Raw genomic sequence first — 26,207 nt, forward strand, 5'->3', positions numbered from 1 at the left:
GGATTACTCCATTCTATTTGTTCATTAACAGGGAATGTCTTTTTAGGCTTAGCAGGTCTCTTCGTATCCAAAAGGGACATGGAGAGACAGAGGAGAATCAAGTGTGGCAATTTTGAAGCTTTTGCAGACCGAAGAAGTAAGCATATTAACAGTGACAAGCATATTGCATGAAATCATACCTTCATGTGTATAGAGCTTGGGAGTAAGAAATCCTTAGCTTCCTCTAACACGGCTTTCAGATCCTCTTCATTTCCTTCTGTGTTTTTCAACCAGAGCAGGCATATCAGGATCAGTTAGGCAGACAATAGCAGTGGAGAAAGAGACTAGCACTTCTGAGCCCTGAACAGCAATGGCTATATTAAAGCCATTTGTTGTCAAAAGAACTGTGATATATTTGCATAAAAATCTTCTTTAGTCAGGTAGGCCACTGGTTGCATGCCTGAGAAAGAGCTAGAATCAACTACAGAGACCAGTGTTTAAATAGGGCTCTTTTCCACTGCAAGGAGGTATTAGTCTGAACAGTTTGTTTTGCAGTTCTTTGGCATAGCAAATGTCCACTTGAGTTTGCACTGCGGCTTCCACCAATGTTATCAGTGAGGGTATTCCCCTGTGGGGCACTGACAGAGCTGGGTGTGGAAGTGGGCAAGCATGTCTGGGAAGAAAGCAGCAACCCAGATAGTGACCATCATGTAGAGAGCCCTTTTGGCAAAAGAGCAGGAAGAAATGCCCAAGTACTATAAAGGCTCCAGGTGTGCATGCTGGGAAACTGAGACCTGATGCAACACTTGGGTCATCCATCAGATAAGCTCTGAATAGTGGAATTTAGCATCAATTTTGAAAATGTAACACTGTCTAAGAGAATAAGTTTCAAACACATTACCAACAGCTTTAACCACTTCAAGTCTGGACACTTTCACCCCCTTCCTGTAAAGGCCAATTTTCAGCTTTCAGTGCTATCACACGTTGAATGACAATTGCACGGTCATGCAACACTGTACCCATATGAATTTTTTAGCATTTTTTTGAGACAGATAAAGTTTTATTTTGGTGGTATTTACCACTGGGATTTTTATTTTTTTGCTATATAAATAAAAAAGTTAAACATTTTGAAAAAAAAAAGTTTTTTCTTATAAAATTTTGCAAATAAATATTTCTTCATAAATCTTGGCCAAAATTTGTGCATCTATCTTTTTAGTAAAAAAAAAAAAAAAAAAACCCAAATTAGTTTATAACCAAAAATTATAATTTTTCAAAAATTTGACATTTTATTAATTTTTTTTAACATACTGTCACCCTAGCGGTAGTGTCACCATAGTGACACTGTACTACTTGTGGGGGGTGATGAAGATTTTTTTTTTTCTTACACCGATTGCCATAAAGGCTGTAAAAACAATAATTTCTCCTCCTCTCTGGCTGCATTCTTGCAGCCATTGAGAACTATTGTGTGAGCTGTGATTGGTCACAGCTTGTCACATGGTACAAGGCTGTTGTGAATAGCCTTGTACCATGTGACCTCTAATCATTCACAGATTTCACAAGTAGTAAGCAATGTCAGGAAGAGACATCTTGTTTACTACTATTCATGTGATCACTGATCGACCAATCAGTGATCACATGATCGGGACCTCGCACAGAGGTCCCGTACAGCGATCGGTGTTCCACTGAGGACACTGCAGGCACCGGATTGCAGCGCCGCGCGCTCCTAGGGAGCGTGCACAGGCAGCAAAGTGGGGAGGACGTTTATAAATGGACACCCGTTCCTGCAATGCTCCTGTCCGACTGTTTATATACATGGGCCAGACGGGAAGTGGTTAACTTATGAACGGCTACTATTCAGCACATACCATACACAATGTAATGTAATGCAAAGTAATGGATATAACAATATACTTGGTGTAGAACTACAGTAACAGCCAAGGAATCAGGCTGACCCTGTCTTACCTATCCATGTCGCTGGTCCCTATACAAGATACTATATTTTAACCCAAGGTTGTAGGGGAACGTTTTTTTTTTTTTTTTTTTTTAACCACTTCAGTACCCCCTTCCTGCCCAGGCCAATTTTCAGGTTTCAGCGTTCTCACACTTTGAATGACAATTGCATGGTCATGCAACACTGTACCCAAACTAAAATTTTATTCACACAACTAGAGCTTTCTTTTGGTGGTATTTAATCACCACTGGGGTTTTTTTTTTTTTTTTTTCTAAATTTTTGGTCTTTTTTTTTTTTTTTTAGCAAAAAATAAGACCAAAAATTTAGGGAAAAAAAACAAAACAAAAAAAAAAACACGTCTCTTGGTTTCTGTTATAAAAGTTTGCAAATAATTGTTCTTTATAAATTTAGGCCAAGATGTAATCTGCTACATGTCTTTGGTGAAAATAACTCAAATCAGTATTTATTATTTAGTCTGTAGGAGTTCACAAACTATGGGATAGATCTGAAAATTGATCAATCCTGAAGTACTGACGGCCAATCTAATTTCTTGAGGCTCAAAAATGTCAGAACAGTACAGATATCCTCCAAATGACCCCTTTTTGCAAAGTAGACAGTCCGACGTATTTCATAAGAGGCATGGTGAGTTTTTTGAAGTTGTAATTTTGTAGAAAATTAAGAAATGAAAAACAGTTCACTATTTTGTTTTTTACATACTGTCACCAGTGTCATCAAAAAACTGGTGTGGCAGTGATCAGGGACACTGACTGGTGACAGTACAAAAGAAAAAAATTGGTAATTTTTTTAAGATTTTTTTTTCATATTACACTAAGACCAAAGTAGTATAATGGTATCATAGTAACATTGCACTAGTTTGAGGAAGTGGTCAGTATTTTTTTTTCACAATTTTATTGCTTATAGCAAAGAATTTCTTTGCTATAAGCATTTAACTGAATGAAATTGATTCATTCAGGTTTTTTTTTGTTGTGATTAGCTGTGATTGGCCAAGACTAATCACATGACACAGATGGGCTGTGATTGGCCCAGCCTGCACATGTGATCACTGTGACCAAGTAGACACAGTTGTATACAATGGATGGCATGAAAGGAAGCCATCCATTGTATACAAATGTCATGTGACCTGCTGTGATTGGTCACATGGTACTGACAACAGGGCCGGTACACAGATCTGTTATCGGCCGTGTCCGAGGTACACAGCCAGTGACAGATCTCGCCACAGTGTGGCTCTGTGGGCACGCGCTAAGCGCGATCTGGGCAGGACGTCATAGGACGCCCTCCTGGAGGGACGAGAGGTTCGCCCGGCCATCATTTTACTATAGGCTGGGCGGGAAGTGGTTAAAGACAGACAGACAAGATACTACACAATAATATCAAAATATATTTTATTCTGGACCTCTTTCAGATCTGAATCAAATTACAGTTGTCAGAGCAATACAATGCAAAAAGGTAAATGCAACAGAAAAAAAATGTGTCAAAACAAAACTAAGTAGGGTAGGGACCTGGAGAAACGTATGTTGTGGAACCAAAATACATCAAAGTGTAATTAACATGGTCCAGGACAGTACAGAACACCAAAAAAAAAAGTAATCTGTTAGACAAGTTATCATGAAAACCAAACAATAAAAGTATTTAACAATGTACAAAAAACTGCAGAGGGCTGGTTCGGGTTTATACATTGGTTATTTGAATAGCACAAGAAAGGATGCAGACTTGTGACTCCAGTGCTGCTGATAGGCTCACAGAATTAGACCCAAAGGATTTGTATTTTCACAAGCGGGAACTGCTCATACATACATAGAGGAATTGGAAGCTGTACACCAAATTTTTGCAGAGTATCCATAAAGACGTCCCTTGCTTAAAACCTGTATAGCTTTATGGCTATACAACCTAGTAGGTTTTATTAAATAAAAGACGACAAAGCTAACTGTGGTCTGTATTTTATGTGCCTTGTTTGTAAGGTTGGAAAAGTAAAAGCATACTGAGGGGGATAATCAGAGCACAGATTGAAACTTCCAATTAAAATCTTTAACAGTTGGAGATATTCAGTCTAGAAATAGCTGAAGTGCTAAAGGAAAAGCAACATTTTATTTATGATGCAGCAAAATTAATTAGCAAAGTATTCTTATAATATTTTTAAACACTTTTAAAATTAAGTATTTGTTACATATATATTTTTACATTAGGTGGAATTAAACCGTTTTACATCAGCACGTAAATATATAAAAAAGTCTATTTAAAAAAATATGAAAAATTATTGGTGTTGCTTAGCTCATATTAGAGCCAAGACAATAAAACATCAATCCAGCCAATGCTTTTTCAGCATTAATAATCAAAACATTTGTGTCTATTCCTGGGAGCACTTGGTTCTCTATCATTATTGCACACATTTCTTTAACATCAGCCACATACATAGTCTTCTAGCAAAAATTAACTGCCAGACTTTTTTTTTTGTTTTTTGTTTTTTTTTTTTTAATTAGGAAAGCTTCTGAACATTGATAACATTGTAAATGCACATTAAAAAGAGGAAAGCAAAACAAAAAAAAAAACCCACAGTGCACTGTGAAGGGGGAAGAACACAATAACAGGTCAGTTGATGTTAATATTAGTGACAACGCCTATAGAAGGAAGAAGTAGTTTGTATTATACCAAAATATAATACAAAAATCAAGTTTAAAACAGTCCTGGCTGTATTGGGATGCAATTCTTAGATGCATACGAACGGGAACAAAAAATTCTGTTAAAATTTATGGCTACTTTGTTATATGCAACTAATAATGAGTAAAATGTACCAATAAATTCTTGATTTTACATGAAAGACAATGTGGGAAGGGCTATTTGTGTGCAACAGCTGTGTAAGCTTGTGATTTTTATTTTCCTAAAAGGGTGACATGTACATATAAGCCACCAATGAACAGACTTTTTGCATCACAAGAACAGTATTGCCTTTCCCTTACTATCCACACTAACTCTGCCTTCAAATACAACATGTTTTCTGGAGAGCAATTTACAATGCACTTTGCATTACAGGAGCGGTCAAATCAAAAGCACTAAAATGTTCAATGTATTTAAAACAAGGATAAAAAGGATTTGGGGGAACAAAAACAAAAAAGTGTGGTGCTCATAGCAAACAGAAATACATACATTTTTAAGCCAGTATTTGGTTGAAATTGGCAATACATTTGTTCTTCTAGTTTTAACAAACCAGTTGAAGATGTTTAACAACTATTAATACACAGGATATGGTGAAAATTCTGCTGTAGGTGCCCAATCATCCTGCTAAACTACAGAAGCATGTTCAAGTGGACTTATATCCTAAAAAAAACACCAAATCAATACTGTGCTATAATATTTCTCCACATAAATACCTATTAATTAAAATTATGTATTGTCTGCTTGCTAGTTACTATTGGTGGCTATAGCATATTAGCCTGGCAAGTGTCATGTTGATGGGGCTGATCAGTCACAGACCAAAAAAAAATATAAAATAAAATAAATAAAATGAGTTGCTTTCTCCACATGAGGCAAGTACTTTGCATAGGAAAACTACTAATTATTAAAATATTCAAAGAAAGGTTTGTAATGTGTTGCTGAATGACAAGCTTCCTGCCATTATGGAATAAAGTAGTACAGAAGTGTTTGTGTATGTATTATACCATGGAACTCTAACGCTGCATTATCAGACACTGTGAGAAGTCCACTTTAACATAGTTCTTTTAATAATCAATCTTCTTTTACTCCAGACATGATGTACAGAAAGGAAAGCTCCCACTGGAATTTCTCCTAACAGACTAAAAGCAAAAAGGAAGGCTGTTTTGTTGGTCTTAAAAGGACCTGTCATGGGAAAAACATGTAGGCTGCTAGTGTGTCCCCAATTCTGAAAATACTAGCTGCTTGGATGTCACACTAATCCTTTAGCTTCAATACTTTTTTGTTACTGACCCACACACATAGTTAGACTGCGAGCATATAGCAAACAAGTCTTCTATTACTGAAGCCAGTCAAGTACTCTAGCATTGTTAGAAAGAGGCCAGCAATGGTTTTACAGATGTTCTTTAAAGCCCGAGTCCAGCTTTCTGGAACCCTCCCTCACTTGCTTTTTTGTGTTTTTAAAGCCCTGGTAATGGACCGGTTATCTATTTCTGAAGACATTTTGGAGATTATGCCCACGCCGACTCAGTTCCAGTAACGGTCATGAAGATACCCAGCATTTTTGTCCACGCAGGTAACATTGGCCACTTCATCCACTTACCATGAAATGTTTAGATACAAAATTGTCCAAGAACAGAATGGGAGGTGAAAAAGTTGTAGAAACACCCCCTTCTAGTAACATAATTCTTAAAAAGGGTGAAGGCCTTCAATACCATCTGTCTTCAAGGTAGAGAATATGGTTCTTTACCCTGGGGATTTGATAGTTCACACCTTTATCCATGTAAATCAAGGATTTAATATCTATGCAGACGTCCTAGCATCAAGGCTAAAATTATTTAATTACAAGCTGGTTGCACAACTGTCACATCTTCCATTCTGTTTTTGTACAATCAATATCTATACATTCCATGGTGATTGGGTTATTATATTATTATTATACAGGATTTATATAGTGCCAACAGTTTACTCAGCGCTTTACAAAATAAAGGGAGACAATACAGCAACGATACAGTTCAATACAAGAGGGAATGATTAATGTGTCTGTGTGGATAGAATTTCTGGGGCATCATTGGAACTGAAGCGGCTTTGAGAAGGTATGAATTGTCTAACTCTGCAGAACAAGTACCGTTGGAATGTGACCAACTAGTTATGCCATGACTTGGATAACAAAGAATTCACAATTAAAATCCTAGTTATAGATCTGGTGTGACATCATGAGTTTCCTTCCTTCTGCAGCCAGGGGGTCCTGAATACTGCATTGGAGAGTGAAATGAACTGAAGTGGTGCCAGTTCTTACACTCTTCTCCTGTGAGCCCAGAGCGCCTTCATAAAGCACCCTTAAAGAGCAGGTTTTTGATGCCCTAGGCTCCAAGGAAGTGGGTAAAATGACATTGGGCAACATTCATCCTGAGAAAGGGCTAGTGTTGGACTGCAGAATCTGCAGGGGGCATGTGTCAAGTATGGGAAGTATATAGCCAGAGTTCTTTATTTAGATTTCTGCACAAAAATTATTTTTTATCTTGAGCTGGAACTGGGTTTTAAAGAAAACCTGTACTGACAGAATTACAAAATATGCCTTTTGTTGCTCTGACCTTAAAACAGTTACCAAGTCACTGTCCTGGAACTAGCATGCAGCCAGTAAAGCCAGTCAAAATGACAGAAAACACCAAAGCATATGTTAGGAAACTAGTACTTACAAAATGAGAGTTTGGCAAGGACAGCCTAGGTATTTTCACAGCACAGGTTTATTTTAACCAGAGTTTAAGGCAATTTAATGCACTCTCTCTCCCCCTTCCACATTTTGTCAAAATAATGGAGAAATAAAAGAGAGAAACAAAAAAGAAAAGTTCAGTGGTGAACCCCCATGTGTACACTCCTTCAAAATACACATCTCTCTGCTATTCCATTCAGTTCCCAACCACACTTTTTTTTTTTTTTTTACTAAAACAAAACAAATGGAGGCGATGAAAACTAGAACACAAACAACCCCTTAAAATGACCAACATTTGGATAACACTTCTCTAAAGATACTCTTGACCTATGAAGAAAAAACCTTCGTTTTCACAGTGTTTTCAACAATCTCTGCAGTACATTGCTCAACAATTGATCCAGTCACATAGATCTCTCTGGTCCTAAGTGGTTGTATTCTCTAGATTTTAGCAATAAAAAAAATTTTTGATAAAAGGCTTGTGACAAAACTGCCATGCTCAGTTGATTTACAATAATGTATACTTGGCCCAACCACCAGACTGTTTCCAAAAGCAGGGAACATAGCTCAACTATGCCGTTTAAAAGGTGGCAATATTTTTACTAATATATATATATTTTATGTATGAAAATTATAAAAATCTAACAGGGGTGAGGGGGGGAAGCAGGCATGGAAACTATTCTGAATAGCAGCATGGAACTTGTAGGGTTTATCTTTAAACAGGTGCAGAAACATAACAAACGTATAAATAATTTGCTCAGTCTTATATAGTACAGCCTAAAACCTGGATTAAAAATAAAGCCTAAAATAATTATACACGGTGAACCGCTTGCTCTTCCTTCTATGTTATCGATATACATATATAATGGTACTCTATGGGGCGCGAACAAAATATCTCTAATATTCCATTAACACTGGAATTTCTTTTTAAGGTTTATGCAGGTATGCCTGGTATTTAAAAAAAAGATACTTGTTTAAAAAATATAAGTGGACGAAAGAGTGGAGTTTGCTGCAATGGAAAGTATATTTGTAAAAAGAAAAAAAAAAAAGTTGGATGAGGGAATTTTACTCCTATCATAGTAATGCACAAGTAAACCATAATGAATTTATGGCTTAAAAGAAACAGACACTTGTCTGCTGTCTGATCTTTATTTGTGCCCTTCAGGTTTGGCAGAATTCTGTCCCAAATAAGCATTCAGCCACGTCACCAATTTAAAAAAACTAAAAAAAACCCTAAAATTTACCTGTAAGTAGTTATCTCTGAGAGCAATGTGAAGCACTATGGACTTTATCAAATAAAGTACTAAAAGTACTTCCATGTAGCAACTCATTACAATTGAGCAGAATTCAGCTTTCACAGGTCTGATATTACCAATTAACTAATTTCTGATTGGTTACACAGCACTACTGTTCTTTAAACTGAGCTATTAAAGAAATGCTCATGCATGTGCTGCAGGCAGTATATTATGCCATTACATCCATCAGAGCCGTGTACCATGTCATTCTCATCTTTCAATGAAAACAGAGCTATTTGTACAAAGAAAAAGCCAAAGCAAAAGAGATGTGTAAAGTTATTTGATACAGCCATCAGATATTTCTTTCTAATCCCCACATATAATGTTTCAAAGCCACAAACTATTGCTCAAGTATAAAAGCCCACATTCTCTGTACAGGTAGACTGACCAAAAAATAAAAACACAAAAATAACAGGGGGAAAGAGACACAAAAGGTAGTTGAATGTATTTTGACCACAATCCTCCAAATTTGGTACAATTATGCTCTGTGTGTGTGTCCGGTGTCCTCCTCTTCCTTTTTTTCCCAGGAGTTGTGAAGAAATCAGTTCCCAGCACACAAGCTCACCAGATGAGACAAAAGAATTTTGTCCTCTTAGAGGTGCCACAATTTGCAGGGATTTTTTTCATCTTAAAATATTTATAGGACTTAATTTCTGTTTGGCTGCAGTGGACTGGCCATGGTTAAATGGGACTATAGCAGTACATGGGTCAGGGACAGTCATTTTGGCTATGTACACATTCATAGTCGGTCCATGGCTTCCAACCAGTAGCGCTATTTTCGTAGGTCTAATACACAAACCTGCATTAGAAAAAGACATTAAGCCAATTAAATACACCTAGATTTACCATATATGTAAAAATCAATGTTGTGCATATTAAAATTAAAGACTTTTTTTTTTTTTTTTTTTTTTTTTTAAGAAATCTGAAAATGCATCTGGGAAAAAATATAGTGTGCTCCTAACTCTGTTTACGCTAGCATCTGCTGAACAGAATTCCATAGCGGTGCTAGCCTTGCTGGACATTTGGACTACAGAACACCTCCCCTCTCCATAACATAAGGGGAGAGCTCAGGTAGGACTGAACTCATTGTGGGATTTCAGTGCAGCAGAGGCAGCGTTTGCTCACTACAGGAAGTCAGGTTTAGCTGGACAGATCAACTAGTATTTTAAAAGATAAGATGATTAAATGTATTGCAGAAATGTGCTTATTTTTTCCCTATACAGGTTTGAGGCAAAAAAAAAAAAAAAAAGTGTAATGTAATGTATATAGGCTTTTCTGTATCCACAGCTAAATTCATATCTTTTTTCATCACAGATTGTACAAGGTATCCGATTCCTCAATATATATGTTGTGTTTTACATTAGATGCTCTTCCCTCTGCCAGAAGCCTCCACCAAGATTTTATGGGGCCAAATACCCTAATTTTAAATACTGCAGGAAACGTGCAGGGACTAGGGCATGCTGGGCAGTGGGAAGAACAGAATTAGAGCAACTTTCTGGTAATAACTCAACAGAATTAAGTGCAACTTAGATGTCACATTTGCCTCTCCACAAAACTTTAGAATTTATCTTGTTAAAAATAACCTATAATTTTTACTCCAAAACGTTAAAGGCAAAAAAATTCATGGAAACATTTTCACACTTACTGAACCATCTGATGCACTTGCTCCAACTTTGTCTCCTGCTGCATTCCAGCAAACTTCAAATATGCCCCCTGTTCCCCGATAGCTGTGAACTAATGCACCCGTCTAGAGGAAAAGTAGAGAAAAAAAAAATGACTATTTTGTATTTCACGGAGTACAGTACATCTAAGTATTATATTACATTTGCAAAGGTAATGCAAATAGAATGTGGTAGCATTAACAATCTCTCAGATATCAAAACTCTGTAATCATTTATCAGATCGTTCATAACCACTTTCTAATGACAAAATACAACTTAAAGCAGTATTAAACTGAAAAAGAAAGATTGGTTACTTTGCAGCTTAACAATTTCCTTTATTTTCACCTGGTAATCCAGCTAGTATCAACTTCTTTTAACAAACCAAGCTGTCCTGAAAAATTGGCAGTTAGGAGGTTTGAGACACACCATTAACCACTGACAGGGGTGCTTACAATGACTAACTTTAATTCATTTAAAACCTTTACCCCAAAAAGAAGAAAAAAAAAATGTTTGCTGTAACTGCTTATAAAGTGTTAAGTCGGCCATAAACAGCTCGAATCTCGGCTGGTTCTGCAGGAACCGGATGAGATTTGAACCATGCATGGGGCAGGCTGATTGTACCCAAATTGATAGGTTGTTAAACTTTGGAACAATCAACCTGTTGGATTTTACATGTGATCATTGCTAGTGATTATTATAACTGCTAGCATTAATCACTGTATTCTCTCGGTGGGGACAACCCCCTCCAAATAAATGTTGTGGATAAGATTTGTTGTCTTGGGGACACAATTTATATGCTAAAAAGTCCCACTCTGCCAGTTTAAGTGGATTAAGGCCAAAAAACATACATGATGCAAACTGAACATTAGCACAGACAATGTCCTTAATCCCAAGACAGTTTAACCACTTAGTGATCAGACCAGTGGATCCCAAACACAGCTGAAAAACACAGATTTTCAACACTGAAAATCGCAGTGTTGTCAACCCGGGGACAAAAGTAGTCCTACAAGGACCTGTAGTTTTATATTGACTTTACCAGTGAAGCTGACCTTTAAGAAATGAAGATAATAAATGCACATATATTGCAGGAAAAAAATATGCATGAGCATGCAAAGCATTGTACCAGCCATCAGTGGAGTGTTGGTACAAAGTCAGGCTCCTGCAGACCTTTGCTTCAGCTCCTTCCCATACTACCATACGGGATTTCAGTTAAAAAGCTGGAGGAAGTGTCAATGGACTACCAGTGTGTCAATGACTGCACTCACCCATTTGTCATGATGGCAGACTGGATTTGTAGTTTATTGATCCAGCCGAACAGATTTTCAATGTTACAGTGACTGTGGGGGGAGAGCCGCAATTTTTTTTCTTTTTTATATAAATACTTTTTCAGCAGATTTTTTATTTGCCTAAAGCATACCACTGATATCCCTAACCAGCGTCACACCCGCAAGTAATGCCCATTGATCTAGCACCAGTATATGTCCACAATAATCACCTTTAACAGTGTCTTCATACTGGGGCCCAAGAGGATCCGCTACTGGACAACCAACAAAGTTTTAACAGCACGAGTTCTTATTCACCTAATGATTAGCAGTTAGAGCAACAGACTTTTCTTTTAGAAAAAAAAGTTTTAAACCATATGAAGCAGATTACAAGCGGACTGTCAAACTCCTTGAAATTACTACTTCTGCTGGAGAGCTTGGACAGTAAGTGGAAAACAAGGAATCTACTCGTAGGAGCAAAAGCTAATAAAAACCAGATACCAGAAAGCTAGTTGAGGCTCTAACATTTATAAAATGAATGGAAGGGCACAGGGCCTATTTGACAGGCACGGACTTGTGTTAATGGGCAAATGCAGCTTGTTTTCAGGTGCATTCTGCTTGCATTTGAGATGCCTCTCAAAACATCAATCGCAGTTCACTGAAAATTAGCATTTAAAAATTTTCCATGTTTACTTAAAAAGGTGCACTTGAGATGCTTCTAAGATCAAAGTTCAACAACAGGCAGTGGCGTCCCGAGGCAGGTGCGGTCCGCACCTGGTAACACCGACCCCACTCCACAAAAAAGGTAAGTTGTAAAGCAAGCCGACGATCCCCACAGGATGGATCCGATCCATCCTGCGGGGATCGTCGGCTTTCTTTACAACTTACCTTTTCTTGGAGCGGGTCCGGTGTCACCCCGTATAGGTTGCATGCCAACGATCTCCGCAGGATGGATCAGATCTGCGGATTGGGGAGCATAATGGATCGGTCTCCGATCCATTATGCTCAATTCGCAGATCCGATCCATTCTGCGGGGATCGTCGAAGGGGGTGTCACCAAGTGTTACCGCACCGGGTGACGCCTCTGGCAACAGGTGCATTTGAATTTCCGATCTACATTTGACCTTCAAAGCTGCATTAATTTGCTTCAAGCTGCATTTATACTGACTTGTATAGGAAGAGAAGCAGTTTTCATGTGAGCAAGGGCCAGTCAATATAGTCCCTTAAAGGATAAGTTCAACGTCATGAACATGTTCCACCCCTTTTAAGAGTAAACATGTAACATGTTCCCGCTCCTGCAGTGGCTTGAGAAAACAAGCACCCTGTGTGACACTGGGGAGCTTCTCCCCGTACTGATAGCTGCGCCTACGTGGCTGCATCATTTATTAACAGGGTTCTGTGAATGAATCATCTAAAAGTACCAATATCCTTTGCGGTTGTCAGCTTGTAGTACTCAATGAATTACCACGGCGCTGCTGAGCACTCTGGCATTACATTGATTCTTCTTGTCAGTGTGAGACTCCCTGTCCATATGCTTACAGTGACAGTCTGCAGGAGTCCTGAATGGCACAAGCGATCTGCCATGGTGCAATGCTTTTCAGGCTGCTAAAAGGATAAATAAATAGTAACTGCACATTTTTTTTACCTGCAAAAGAAATGTGCATTTATTTTTTTAAAATTGAACTTCTCCTTTAAAATTTGGAGGAAGGTTCAAACACTGAATACCTAAATAAACTGGCAATATCATTATATTAAAATATTACAGCGCCTATGTATTAGTGTAATTTTTTTTTTTTTTTATACAATGATGTAAGTAGTCCTAGAGATAATGACTTACACAGAGCATGTCAATCAATTACTTTAAAATAAGGCCAATATTTGTGCTTTTTTTCTCTATAAAACCCCCAAACATTACATGTTTTCTGAAAGGAAGGGCAAATGGTGGTCGTTGTTAATTTTTAAGTCATGCAACAACTGCACAGCAGTTTATCGAACAAATTTTCAGGAAAAAAAAAAAAATTTGTTTCATCAATTTAAGAGCATACAAAAAGATTATAAATCCCCACATTTTTGGTAAATATAAAAGATGATGTTACACTAAATAAATAGATGTCATGTCACACTTTAAAATTGTGCACGCCCCTGGAATGGCGACAAACTACAGTACATTATCCACATGCAAGGCTTTATAAGCCTTTACAGGTTACCAGTTTAGAGAGTTAAAAAGGAGGTCTGATGCTAGAACTATTCTCATTCTGAAATTTGTGGCGACACCTCATGCGTGGTCTGATCACCGTTTACATATGCGTGTGGGACCTACATGTGTATTCAAATTTGCATGTGAGCATGGGGGGACGGGGGCACTTTAAATTTTATTTTATTTCATTGTAATTGTTTTTACACTTTTTCTCTTTTTAGATCAACGTTATTGCTATCATACCATATGAACAACATCACAACCCTCATATGGCTATGAACAATATCCATTGTGATAGAACAGGCAGTGACAGGTACTCTTTAGTGAGAGATCTGGGGTCTGTTAGACCCCAGATCTCTCCTCTGCCCTCAAAACCGAGATTGGTTTGAACAGATGCTTTGCAAGCCAGTAATGGCATGTAAACAAACTAAAATCATAAGTCAAAACATCCTCGTCACTTCCAGTTTCATAAACCAGAGAGATGATTGGGGAATGGATGTTCGTCCTATATGGTCAGCTGGAACCCCCGGGATCCCCAGTGGGATGGAAACAGTGGCCGCTTTAGATCTGCTCTGATCACTTGAGAGAACTAACAAAACCAAAGAATGATACCATGGCTGCAGCTGCAGCCATGATCCTCGTATAACCACTTTCCAACAAACACATAAATATGTACACCAGTTGGAAAATGGTTACGAAATATAGCTTTTAAATAGGAAATGCATGGTTTTAGATTCTGTACAGTTGGGGAAATTGTATCCCCTGAAGAGTTTGTAAGTTTGCCTACTTACAAAAAAATAATTTTTTATCATGGGTGTATTCTAAATGATAGAGACAGAATATCAACCAAAAATCCAGGAAAAGAAAAGAAAAAAAAAAAAAAAAACACAATACAAAATGTTATATCCCCCTGACTCTGTGGCGCAACGCGTAGGCGAAAGGCTTGTGATGTCACGACGCTTGCGGTCACTGGAGTGCCGAGGGACATATGGGACGGAGATACAAGTGAGATATATGGATCCATGTAATGGTTCATAATGCTGAATATATGTGATGCAATGCAGCACCTTTTTATGTGAGGAGCCATTTTTAAGTTTTAACAAACTGATGTTTTATAAGGATAAGGCAATATTGGTCTTTCATATTTTTTATGCTGAGAGGAGGAGACAGGAAAAGGAGGTGATCTATTAAGAGAGGATTCCTTTCCAATGATCACTGCTACCCTAGTTCAAATAAAGGGACACAAGCGTTGTTTGACCAGGCATTTTATGTTAGGTCAAAATATTCCGGTGAGGGCACAACTAAGGTGTTCATTTAAGAGACACAGATATTTGGGTTGTGAAGATTATGAGATATATATATATATTTTTTTTTATTTGAAAGGACTCTCAAAATATTTGAAAACACTTATTTGTGTGTTTTACATTTTTTTTTTTTTGATGTTTGAGAAGTACAACACTATTAGTTACGCTTTCCCTCTGTGTGCGATTTGCATACAATTGACGCTCACATACTATGCCAACATTCCCCTGCTATGGGGAAAAGGAAGTGATGGAAGACTGTGCGGTCATGTGACCTGCAAATATTCAAAAAAATGCCCTCCGTTTTTTTTTTTTTTTTTCAGCAAAGCAAATGCAATTATAGTTTGAAAATAATATTTGCTGTTTAACTTTGTTAGTAGCTTGTTCACAAATACTTTAAGGGGCTACTATGATTACTAGAAAATGATGAAGTCTGATGAAAACGAATACGATATATTATGCTATTCAAAAGAATCTGGTTTTAGCCACTGAAAATTCTTTACAAAGATTATCTTCATAGCTTCTTCGCAATGTCAAACGTTTCACTCAGAGCCTAGTCAGTCCTTACTGCTGGAACCGTGGGGTGGAGACAGAGCAGCATCCATCAGGTTTTTCTGTAGATGTTATCTGTCATTTCTTGCTCACTTAGCATATTTAACCCTAAAGCATCTTAAGTGAGGCTGTGACAGGGAAGTGAAGAGATCAGCACAGAGATACAAGTGAGACCTATGATAATTTAATTAGGAGGCTGTTCCACAATGTGCAGGTAGACTTGTGTGTTAGTCATAAGCATTCAAGTGAGTGAGGTGTCTGAGGGGTTACACAGAAAGGCTGCAAGTTTAGCAAAGGTACAGCTGCATATTGAACACTGAACACACTTTCTGTGTAAGCCGCTTCTGGAAGTTAGGTTGACCTCACATTATGGCAATTAGATTTCAGAAAAAAATCCTGCCTTTGAATAATAAAACTCCCAAAAACATTCAGGTATATGGTTGCTTATATCTTTCTACAACAATGAAGAGACTTTTTGCTCTGGCCATTAACAGGCCTCACAAGCTGCTATGCCAAGTAACTGCATTAAAAGCCAAACAATTACTGGGTTGTATAACATCATGCCGCAATGGGAAAAAAAAACAGACCAACCCACCCTACTCCAGAGAGTCAACAATGCCAGGCATAACAGTAACCATCTTCTGCAAAAAAGGGTGGATAAAAATCAATGATTTACAAATAACATTTTTTTTATTTTTTTTTTAATTTAAATTGGATTTTTTTTTAGTTTTATCAAATTTATTTGGATAAAATGCTTTTAGAGTAAAGCTTTAACTAAAGATAGTTTTCTATTTAAGATACATTAATAATTTAGTTTATTCAGCATGAAATGGAGCTTAGTTATGTAGCATGAGGCTGTATATTGTGCAATATTTACACTTTTGGGAAACTCATTCAATGAATCCAAGTTCTGCAAGCTGAGATAACATGCACGGCATTGACGTAGTCACCCAATTTCTAAGTAACCATAAGAAAAAACATGAAATAAAAGAATTTGAGTAGTTATCCAGCTATGTGTGATTAACCTAATAACCTAAAATCGGTTCTGATATGGCTGTTTTACTAACCTGACAGCTTATTATTCTAAAAAGGAAACCTTCATTTGGTCTGCAAATATTAAAGATTCTAACTACCAGCAAGAATGAGTTGGATTTTCTTGCATTTAAAGAGCACCTGTCATTTTAGATCCATCATGGCAGTGCCTGTTAGCGGACAACCACTCACCTGTTGCCGCCACATCTTGTTGTGTCACTGCTGCATCACCAGCTGTCCCATTAAAGTGAATGGGACAGTCGGTGAGTCGACAGTGGGTCAGAGGAGGAGCCGCTGCGGGACAGAGATGACCGTTGCGCTTTAAAAATTATGATATGATTAAAAATCGAGCCTTTTCACTAGTGATTTAAATCAAATCCACCCTCATTTAAGCCAATTAATTGCTACCATCATTATCCTCTTCTCAGAGTCCAAGACAAGTCAGTGCATTCCAAAGTCTGCCAACATCCATGCAATACTGATATTAGCTTAAGTGGATTTGGTGGGCCAATATAGAGAAAATGCCAAAACGGTGTTATAGCCTAGCTTTCATAAGTAAAATTTAATTATACAATCATTGTAACTGAACAGATTTAATTAATTTGCTGATATAACCACAGAAAAAAATATACAAACCAATGAAAAACAAACCTGTGTATTCCAGATGTGTACACATTTATCAAAAGAACCACTGGCCAGGTACCGGCCGTCTGGACTAAAGGCTACACTGTACACAGGCTCTTGATGTTTAGTCAGCGTGTGAATGCAGATTCCTCTTTCTACATCCCACAATCTAACCGTAGAATCAAATGATGCACTGTAAAGAAAACATCAATATGTTTAAGTTGCAGTTTAAAGTGACAAAATTGATGCTGCAGTACAAAAAAAAAAAAAAAAAAAAGACATAATTTACCTTGCCAACATTAGATTAGCATTCGGATTACTTGTTCCTGGTCCAGTGGGACTCCATTTGATGGTATATATCTCTTTGTTATGTGCTTGTAAGTCATGAACACAACTATCTTGCTTCATACTCCAGATCTGTATTCAGGTGTCAAAAGTGATAGATATTTAGACATTAACAATTAGGGGAAAAAAACATTTCTAAAACACAATTACTAAGATTAAGCAATTGCCGATTACCCAGATAACTAATGGCTATTGTTTTCTTCTCTTAAGGGCTTGTTCACAACATAGGGTGCAACCAAATCTGTGCTTTAATGCATGAAACCTGCACGTGTCTGCAGCAGACAGCATGTTTTCATGTGGTGAATGTGCAACTCTGCACCTGCTTCCACACCTGGTGTGAACAAACCCTTATAGTTGTAGGCTGCACTTTTCTGTTACTCTGTATTGTAACATATGTAAAAAGCCAATTTATAATTCATGCATGCAATAACTGGTTATATTTCTACATTTTTATGATATTAGCACTAGGAAAGCCCCAAATGAACATTTACTTTTTGTGTACATTGTAGGTGTGGTACATACAGCATATGGTTTTTGTTTTAATGGTACAGTAAGAGGACATTTACTAGGTTTAGTTTAACTGTACCTTTAAGGTCATGTCATCAGAACAGGATGCAAGAAGGTTACCAGTGGGATCCCACTTTATTGCGTTCACTTCATTCTACAAACAGAAATAATGACACATTAGCAGGCACTGGTACTTCCAGAACATTATTACCCTAAATTCATATTTTAAGTCAGAATGTAGGTATTGTAATATATCCAATAATAATGAAGAATATATAATTAACCATTTCAATACCGGGCACTTTTACCCCTTTCCTGCCCAGGCCAATTTTCAGGTTTCAGCGCTCTCACACTTTGAATGACGATTGCGTGGTCATGCAACAATGTACCCAAACTAGAGCTTTCTTTTGGTGGTATTTAATCACCACTGGGGTTTTTATTTTTTGCTAAATTAACAAAAAAAAAAAAGAGAATTTTGAAGAAAAAAAAACCCAGCGTTTTTCTTTGTTTCTGTTATAAAAGTTTGCAAATAAATAATTATTCTTCATAAATGTAGGCCAAGATGTATTCTGCTACATTTCTTTGGAGAAAATAAGTTTAAGATTTTTTTTTTCATATTGCACTATGACCAACTGTACTACTTTGGGAAGTGATCAGTATTTTTTTTTTTTTTTAATAACCCAAAACAGTGTATATTATTTAGTCTGTAGGAAACTTAGAGAGTTCACAAACTATGGGATATATCTGAAAATTGATCAGTCCTGAAGTACTGGCAGCCAATCTGATTTCTTGAGGCCCAAAAATGTCCAAACAATACAGATATCCCCAAATGACCCCTTTTTGCAAAGTTGACAGTCCAACATATTTCATAAGAGGCATGGTGAGTTTTTTGAAGTTGTAATTTTTTTTGTTATAATTTTTCGGAAAATGGAGAAATGAAAAAAAAAAAAAAATGTTCACAATTTTTTTTTTTGGTTTTACATATGGTCACCAGTGCAGTACAGCGTCATCATATAACTGGTGTGGTGGTGATCAGGAACACTGACTGATGACAGTACAAAAAAAAAATTGTATAATTTTCTTTTCAATTTTTTAAGATTTGAAATGACAAGGAAAACCAAGCCGATGGTCCAACAAAACTGGCAGGGGTCAACGACCCAACATAGAGTGCTGCTGTCAGCAACTTGCATTCCAAAGCTGAATCCGCAGAAGCCTGGAGGTCCACCTAGCAGAATTTTTAAAAGATACTAACTGAAGAGAAGGTAGTGACCTTAATTACTAACTTTTGTGGGTAAGCTTGTACAATAAGTTGTCTTATCCATCTAGCAAGGTGTGGACTTGGGAAGCAGGGTGTCCGTTTCCAGACCAAGTTAGCAAGACGTAAAAAAATGTTTGATTTCCAGATAGAAGCTGTTGCTTTCAGACAGACAATGATAGCAAAGTCCAAACTTTTCCTTGGGATGCTTAGGAGCAGGGCACAAGGGTGGAAGAATGTCATGTTCATTAGGGCAAAAACTCACTGAAAAAGATGAAAACTGATGTAAAAACTCAACAAGCGAAATCTGTATTTTCTCCTATCAGTTGTTTTCTGCACATATGATGTGAACAAGGCCTAAATTGCAGTCCTTCAACACCTGGGTTTCAATAGCAATGCTGTTACAGCTAGTGACTGAGAAACAGGATGGAACAGGCAGCCTTGAGGCAGTGGGTCTGACATGTTCAGAAGAGGCAAGGGGTCATCACTCAGAAGTTTGAGTGTGTCTGTGTACCAGGTTCTTCTGGGCCACTTCAGTGCAATCTGAATCACAGATTTCTTCTCTTCCTCTATTCTGCAGAACAGTCAAGAAAGAATATACTGGAGAGAAGGAATATTTTAACCTATATGGAGTCTATGGAATTACCAAAGCATACGTTGGTCCTGGCCATAAACAGGGGTAAACTGTAGTTTAACCTGGACGTTATGTCTACATCTGGAATCCTCCATTTCTGACAGACAATTGAGGATGTAAGGATGAAGGGACAATTTGTTCAGGTGGTGACTACCAAGGAAATTCACCTTCCAATTGTCCACTCTTGGGATGTGAACAGTATAGATTGCTGGAAAGTGGTTTTTCATCCAGGAGATGATCATATTTACTTCCTTCAAGGCTGTCTGACTTTTGCTAGCCCCAAAGGTTGAAATATAGCAGTGACATTGCCTGATTGCACTCTGATTGAATGTCCAGTGGTGCAGAGCCATTTTATTGCCCCGAGCTCCATGAGGTTGCAGGGAAGCGGTGTATGCCTGTGTGACTAGGTTCCCTTAAATAGACATTGGAACAATTCTCCCAATCATGTGAGACTGGCTTCTGTTATGCCATTCATGAATGTGGAGAAAGGGCTTTCTCATTTCCAAGGCAGGATTGTCAATCCATCAAGCTAGGGAGTTCATTGTTTGCCAGAAGAGAAGCATAGAGAAATCAAGAGATGGCGTGTGTTGGTTCCAGGCCAAGAGAAAGTTGTGTTGGAGAGGACTTGAGCAGACCTGAATGAAGGGAACAGCCCAAAATGAGGCAACCACGAAGCCCAGGGCTCTCATAAAATATCTCACTAAGGGGTTTCTTTTGGATCTTAAGGTCTGACCATGGAGGACAAACTTTTAGAAGTTGATAATCTAACTGGAGCCTAAAGAATCTCAGTCCTTCGCATGTTTGCAGACAGTCTGAATAAGATTAATCCTTACAGCGTCATCAGTTCCCCACCTCCCCGCAGCTCTGAAATGCTGTCTAAATTCTGTACTTTGAATGGCTGTAGATGAAAGAAAGTTTCAGATAAGCAGGTATAACTTGTGTAGGAGGATTTGTGTTATCTCTGCATCACTTGAGGCCAGTCACTTCAGTAGGTATATGTAAGGATTCACAACCACTTTAGGATGGAAGACAAACCCAGAACTGGCATCTTTATATAATTGCCAGATTTCTTTTCTATTATATAGTTGAACCAACTAAGAAGCTGAAAACTGGTGACATGGAACTTACGGTGTGTCCCTGGAATGTTTTTATTGGCCTGTCTTGTCCCAATTTGCAGACATGAATGCACATATCTGTACTGCATGATGCAAATGTGTTGTTACTTTGCCAGTCCACATCTAACGCTGGTGCTGAAAGACAATAAAATAAAAAGGTTTATTAGCAACAACTAATTGAAACTTTCCCTATGAACAGCTTAAAAGAAAAATGGCTTTCTGAATGTGGTCTCTGGACTGCTATACCTGTGCAATGCACCAGAAACAAATAGTTTTGCCTTGGTCTAAGAATCCAGTTATACTACTGTTGTCAAAAAAGCACCTTAAAGCTGTTTTAGGTATGATTTGTTTTTTTTTCATAATAGTTACATTGGTCTAACTTTTTTTTTTGTCATTGGTGCAGCTTGGACCACTGTAAGTATACATGTCTCATACATGAGCAATCTATGTAAGTTGCAAAGCACTGTGTACTAGTAGTTGCAACTAAAGTGACAGCAGCAGTCTTTTGGGTCCAGTGCCGAGCAGCTGCAATTCTACATAGTAACAACAGGGAGTCACTCGCTTGGTACGGTTGCCATTCAGAGAAAGTGGTGGCCACTACAATGATTTGCAGCTTACAGAGGTCAGGTATGAAATATGTATATTGCAAATAAAATACCTGGTGGCTTCCAGGAAGGATCTTCATCCAAAACTCTTGATAGAGTTTATTTGCAGAAGGGTTGCCACTTTCATAGCTTTAATTACCAGAGTCAGAATGATGTGGCAGGCATGGTACCTTTATGTACTACTAACACTAAATTTTCTGCCCAGGTTTATCTTGCAATGTACCAGGTATCAGGATTACATAGGGCTATTTGAGGATGGAACGCAGATTTTTTTAAATGTTTACAGCACAAATACTTTAGACTACATATAACAGCATCAAACCGTTTTTCTTTGTATTAGATGTACTTGTATACCGTAGAATCTTTTTCCTGTGGTCCATTGATGGACACGGGAAGTATTAAGGCTTTGGAGGTATACAGCTACCTACAGGAGGACTAGATTAAAAAAAAAAAAAAAAAAAAATGTAGGATAGCCCAGGGTATAATCCTTCTTACTACCAACTAGTTTTGTAGGATAACAGTAAGTACCAAGGGTGTGATTATAAACACAGAGGTGGAACCTATTCATCAATGGACTTCAAGAAAAGGAGAATACAGTGAATTGATCCTTTTTTTTCCTCTCTTTCTAACCCATGCTAACATGGCTACTTTAACAGAACTAAGGACTGCCTGCAGTTTAAGCAGCTGCCTTAACCACTTGCCGACCGCAGATAACTGAATGGCGGCTTCATCGCGGCTGGCCAGTTCTGGGAGGGTGTCATATGACGTCCTCCCGTGACCGCACTTCCCGCGCCCCCGGCGGTGCGCATCGGGAACTGTAAGTGATGGCTGTGTCCCTCAGACACAGTACATCACGAAGATGGGGGGTGAATGACCAATTACAGCGGCTGTTTACATTTGTGATCGCTCGTCATTGGACAGAGCAATCACAAATGTAAACACAGCAGGGTCATGGCTGGGTTCTCTCTCTCTCCTAGTGGGCTCACAGTGCCCGCCAGTGAGTGCATATCAGTGCTCACGAGTGCCCGCCAGTGAGTGCATATTCAGTTAGGTCCATATATTTGGACACAGGCACAATTTTATTTTTTTTCAGGTATTTACCAAAACATATTCAAGCTATAGTTATATAATGGATATGGGCTGAAAGTGCACACTCTCAGGTTTAAATTGAGGGTATGTACATCCAAATTGGAAGGTTTAGGAATTACAGCTCTTAAGAGTAGCCATCCCCTCTTTTTCAAGGGACCAAAAGTAATTTGACAATTGAATCAAAAGTGGTTTCATGGCCAGGTGTGTGCTACTCCTTCGTTATTTCTTCATCATTTAAGCAGGTAAAAGGTCTGGGGTTGATTCTAAGTGTGGTATTTGCATTTGGAATCTATTGCTGTGAACCTATATCATGCGTTCAAAGGAGCTGTCCATGCAAGTGAAACAGGTCATTTTAAGGCTCCAAAAACAAAACAAATCCATCAGAGATAGCAGCAACATTAGGATTGGCTTAATCAACAGTTTGGTACATTCTGAGGAAAGAAGAACTCACTGGTGAGCTCAGCAACATAAAAAGGCCCACAAAAGAGTCAAAAGACCCAAATAGAGGACTACTTGTGAGCTTCTGGCCTCAAAAGGTGCATCAGCAGAGGCAGGGAGATCCACCCAGGTGTAAACAGAAGACCAGGTAAAGGCCTTACAGACCTGCAAAATGTATGATTGATACTGAAAGTCCTGGAAAGTAGATGACTGAGCAACCTAGCTATGATGGAGAAGAAAACAATGTCCCACAATTTTCTGGGGACCTACAAAGAGGACAAAAAGGTATTCAGTTTTTGTGAAGGAAGATGATGCCAACCGTTCTTACCATATCCAGGAAATGGAGTGAAATCACAATGTTGTGCTTTGGGGCAGGAGAGAGGGAAGTAGCAATTAAATGTTGCGCTATGTGTGAAAGAAAAATTCCCTTTAAACAAACATAATAATTGTGTAGACAACTATACATACACAATAAAATGTGCAAAGTGATATCATATACGTTGCATGTGAGGAACAATAAAGTCCACGTGAGTGAAGGTGGAATATGAATGCTGATATTCCTTTTTATGTTTGTAAGTAGGATTTTATTTGTGTAATAAAGGCACATTAGTTTTACTGCACTATGAGAGGCATGTTTTATTTTACATGACATTGTCCTGATTCCGTTATGGAAATGGCTTACTGACCCAAGTGGAATCTGGGTACTGGTTATGATATAGGAGGTCCGGATAGAGCTACATCTATATAGAGCCTAAAACCCCCTCTTATAAAGGGGTCTTCTTATCTGGTAAGCCTCCATTATACACACATGGTGGTGGTCCATTCACATTGGTGATTTGTTGGATGAAAAGAAGATCAACATTATTGATATTGTATTCAAGAAACGGAGCTCTTTTTTCACGAATTGTTTGTGGAAGCTGTCACTCATGTGGACTTTGAATACTTTATTGTTCCTCACATGGAATGTATATAACACATCACTTATATGTATCACTTTGCACATTTTATTGTGTATTTATAGCTGTCTACACAATTATGTTTGCTTAACCACTAGCCTACTGGGCACTTATACCCCCTTCCTGCCCATGCCAATTTTCAGCTTTCAGTGCTGTCGCACTTTGAATGACAATTGTGTGGTCATGCAACACTGTACCCATATGAAATGTTTATAATTTTTTTTAGACCGATAGAGCTTTCTTTTGGTGGTATTTAATCACCTCTGGGTTTTTTATTTTTTGCTAAACAAACCAAACACTGAAAATTTTGAAAAAAAAACATTTTTGTTTTAAAATTTTGTAAATAAGTAGTTTTTCTCTTTCACTGATATGCGCTAATGAGGCTGCAGTGATGGGCACAGATAGGTGGCACTGATGGGCACTGAAATGCAGCACTCATATATGGCACTGATAGGCACTGTTAGGCAGCACTGATGCACACTGATAGTAGGCACTGACTGGCACTGATAGGTGACACTGAAAGACAGCTCAGATGAGCATTGATATATGGCATTGCTGTGCACTGGTAGGCACGGATATGTGGCACTGATAGCCACTGACAGGTGGCACTACTGGGGCTACAGTGATCGGAGCACACTGATCATCAGCGCCCTGATGATCAGTGTGCATGTCCCCTCCGAGGAATGCCGATTACCGGCTCTCCTCTCCTCTAGAGCTGTCATCGTGACAGCTCGTGAGGTGAGAAATGCCGATAACCGGTATTTCCCTATTTACATGAGATCAGCTGTGATTGGACACAGCTGATCACATGACCGAGCCGAAATCTTCAGCTCTTTCCGTGGATAGGTGATCCGCTGTGTCCATAGGACACAGCGCACAGCCGATCGCCACGCTGCATGCTCCCTGAGCCGCACATGCGCGGTTAGAATGGGAGGACGTCATATCACGTCCTCCCAGAATAAGAGAACCGCTTTGCGCCCGTCATTGCCTTATATGGCGGGCGGGAGGTGGTTAAACAGAATTTTTCTTTCACATATAGCACAACATTTAATTGCAATTTAACTTTATTAAGAGAGGATGTCCTCTTAAATTGTTTGCAGCTTTATACATTGTGAAAGTGGGGAATTTTCACAGTTGAATGTATTTGTTTGTTAAGGACAGAGGGAAGGAAGGACAAAATTCTCACCGAGGCAAAAAAAAAGAGACCACGTTTGAGAGGGAGAGTCTGGGTCTCGGGACCACCTTTTTTCTTTGTAAGATAAGAACGAGAAAGAGCCACCAACTCAGAGATACACCTGATGCATGGGTAATAGCCAACAAGACAGCCATCTTACTAGTTAGATCATCCAATGGAATATTCAAGATTGGTTCAAAGGGATATCTTTGATACCAAGGAATCACTAGGGCATCCACTGCGAAGGTCAGGGAATCCCTGGATTTGGTCACCACCTTGTCCAGTTTCTGGAGGAATCTGGATGCCATGATGTCCAATATCAGGTGTTCCCTAGTTCTGACAGAGCAACAAAAAGATTGTGGGATGGAGATACTACTTCAGAGTCCAGGCACTGGTGAATCAGAAGTCCACTTGCCAAATTTCCACTCCCAGGTTGAAGATAGCTGAGAGTGTTGGAACAGGGTTCTTCACTTAGGAGAGAATCAGGCTTGCTACCTTCTGGGGTATCCGACTTCTGGTTTCCCTTTGAGGTTTATGTAGGTCACAGCCTTGGTGTTTTCTGACTGCACTCTTACTGGGTGAAGTTCAGCAGAAGGGTCCAGTGTAGGAGAGTTAGTCTCATGGCTCTCAGATCCACAAGGGTGATGGGGTCGTGTGGCCTCCTGTGGGGACCAGGTGCCCTAGACAGTTAGCCATGGTTCACTGCATTCCAGTAAAATTCAAATGCGACTGAGTGCAGTGCAATTCAAGCACAAATTGCACCAAAGTTGTGCATGCACCAGTTTTGGAACCACACTATAACCAGATCGCATGGGTGTATTGTACCATGCGACCCAGTGCGGGCAAAAACGCACTGTGT

General features: G+C 38.6%; 1 protein-coding gene across 3 annotated transcripts in view; it reads right to left on the reverse strand.

The window, feature by feature from the left end:
* Positions 1-3,316: 3,316 nt before the first annotated feature.
* Positions 3,317-26,207, reverse strand: part of TBL1XR1 (TBL1X/Y related 1) — a 218,196-nt gene continuing 195,305 nt past the window's right edge. For all 3 annotated transcript variants that reach the window (XM_089675531.1, XM_089675534.1, XM_089675533.1), the window contains 6 exons: positions 21,100-21,221; positions 18,162-18,236; positions 17,520-17,647; positions 17,258-17,423; positions 10,248-10,349; positions 3,317-9,401 (listed from right to left, as the gene is read on the reverse strand). In XM_089675531.1, coding sequence (XP_089531657.1) covers positions 9,375-9,401; positions 10,248-10,349; positions 17,258-17,423; positions 17,520-17,647; positions 18,162-18,236; positions 21,100-21,221 — 620 coding nt within the window. In that variant the 3' untranslated portion in view covers positions 3,317-9,374. The remainder of the gene's footprint in view (positions 9,402-10,247; positions 10,350-17,257; positions 17,424-17,519; positions 17,648-18,161; positions 18,237-21,099; positions 21,222-26,207) is intronic.

This window comes from Staurois parvus, unplaced genomic scaffold (assembly GCF_062004578.1).
Source record: "Staurois parvus isolate SC_StPar_1 unplaced genomic scaffold, SC_StPar_1.0 ptg000155l, whole genome shotgun sequence".
In the NCBI taxonomy this organism is placed as follows: domain Eukaryota; kingdom Metazoa; phylum Chordata; class Amphibia; order Anura; family Ranidae; genus Staurois; species Staurois parvus.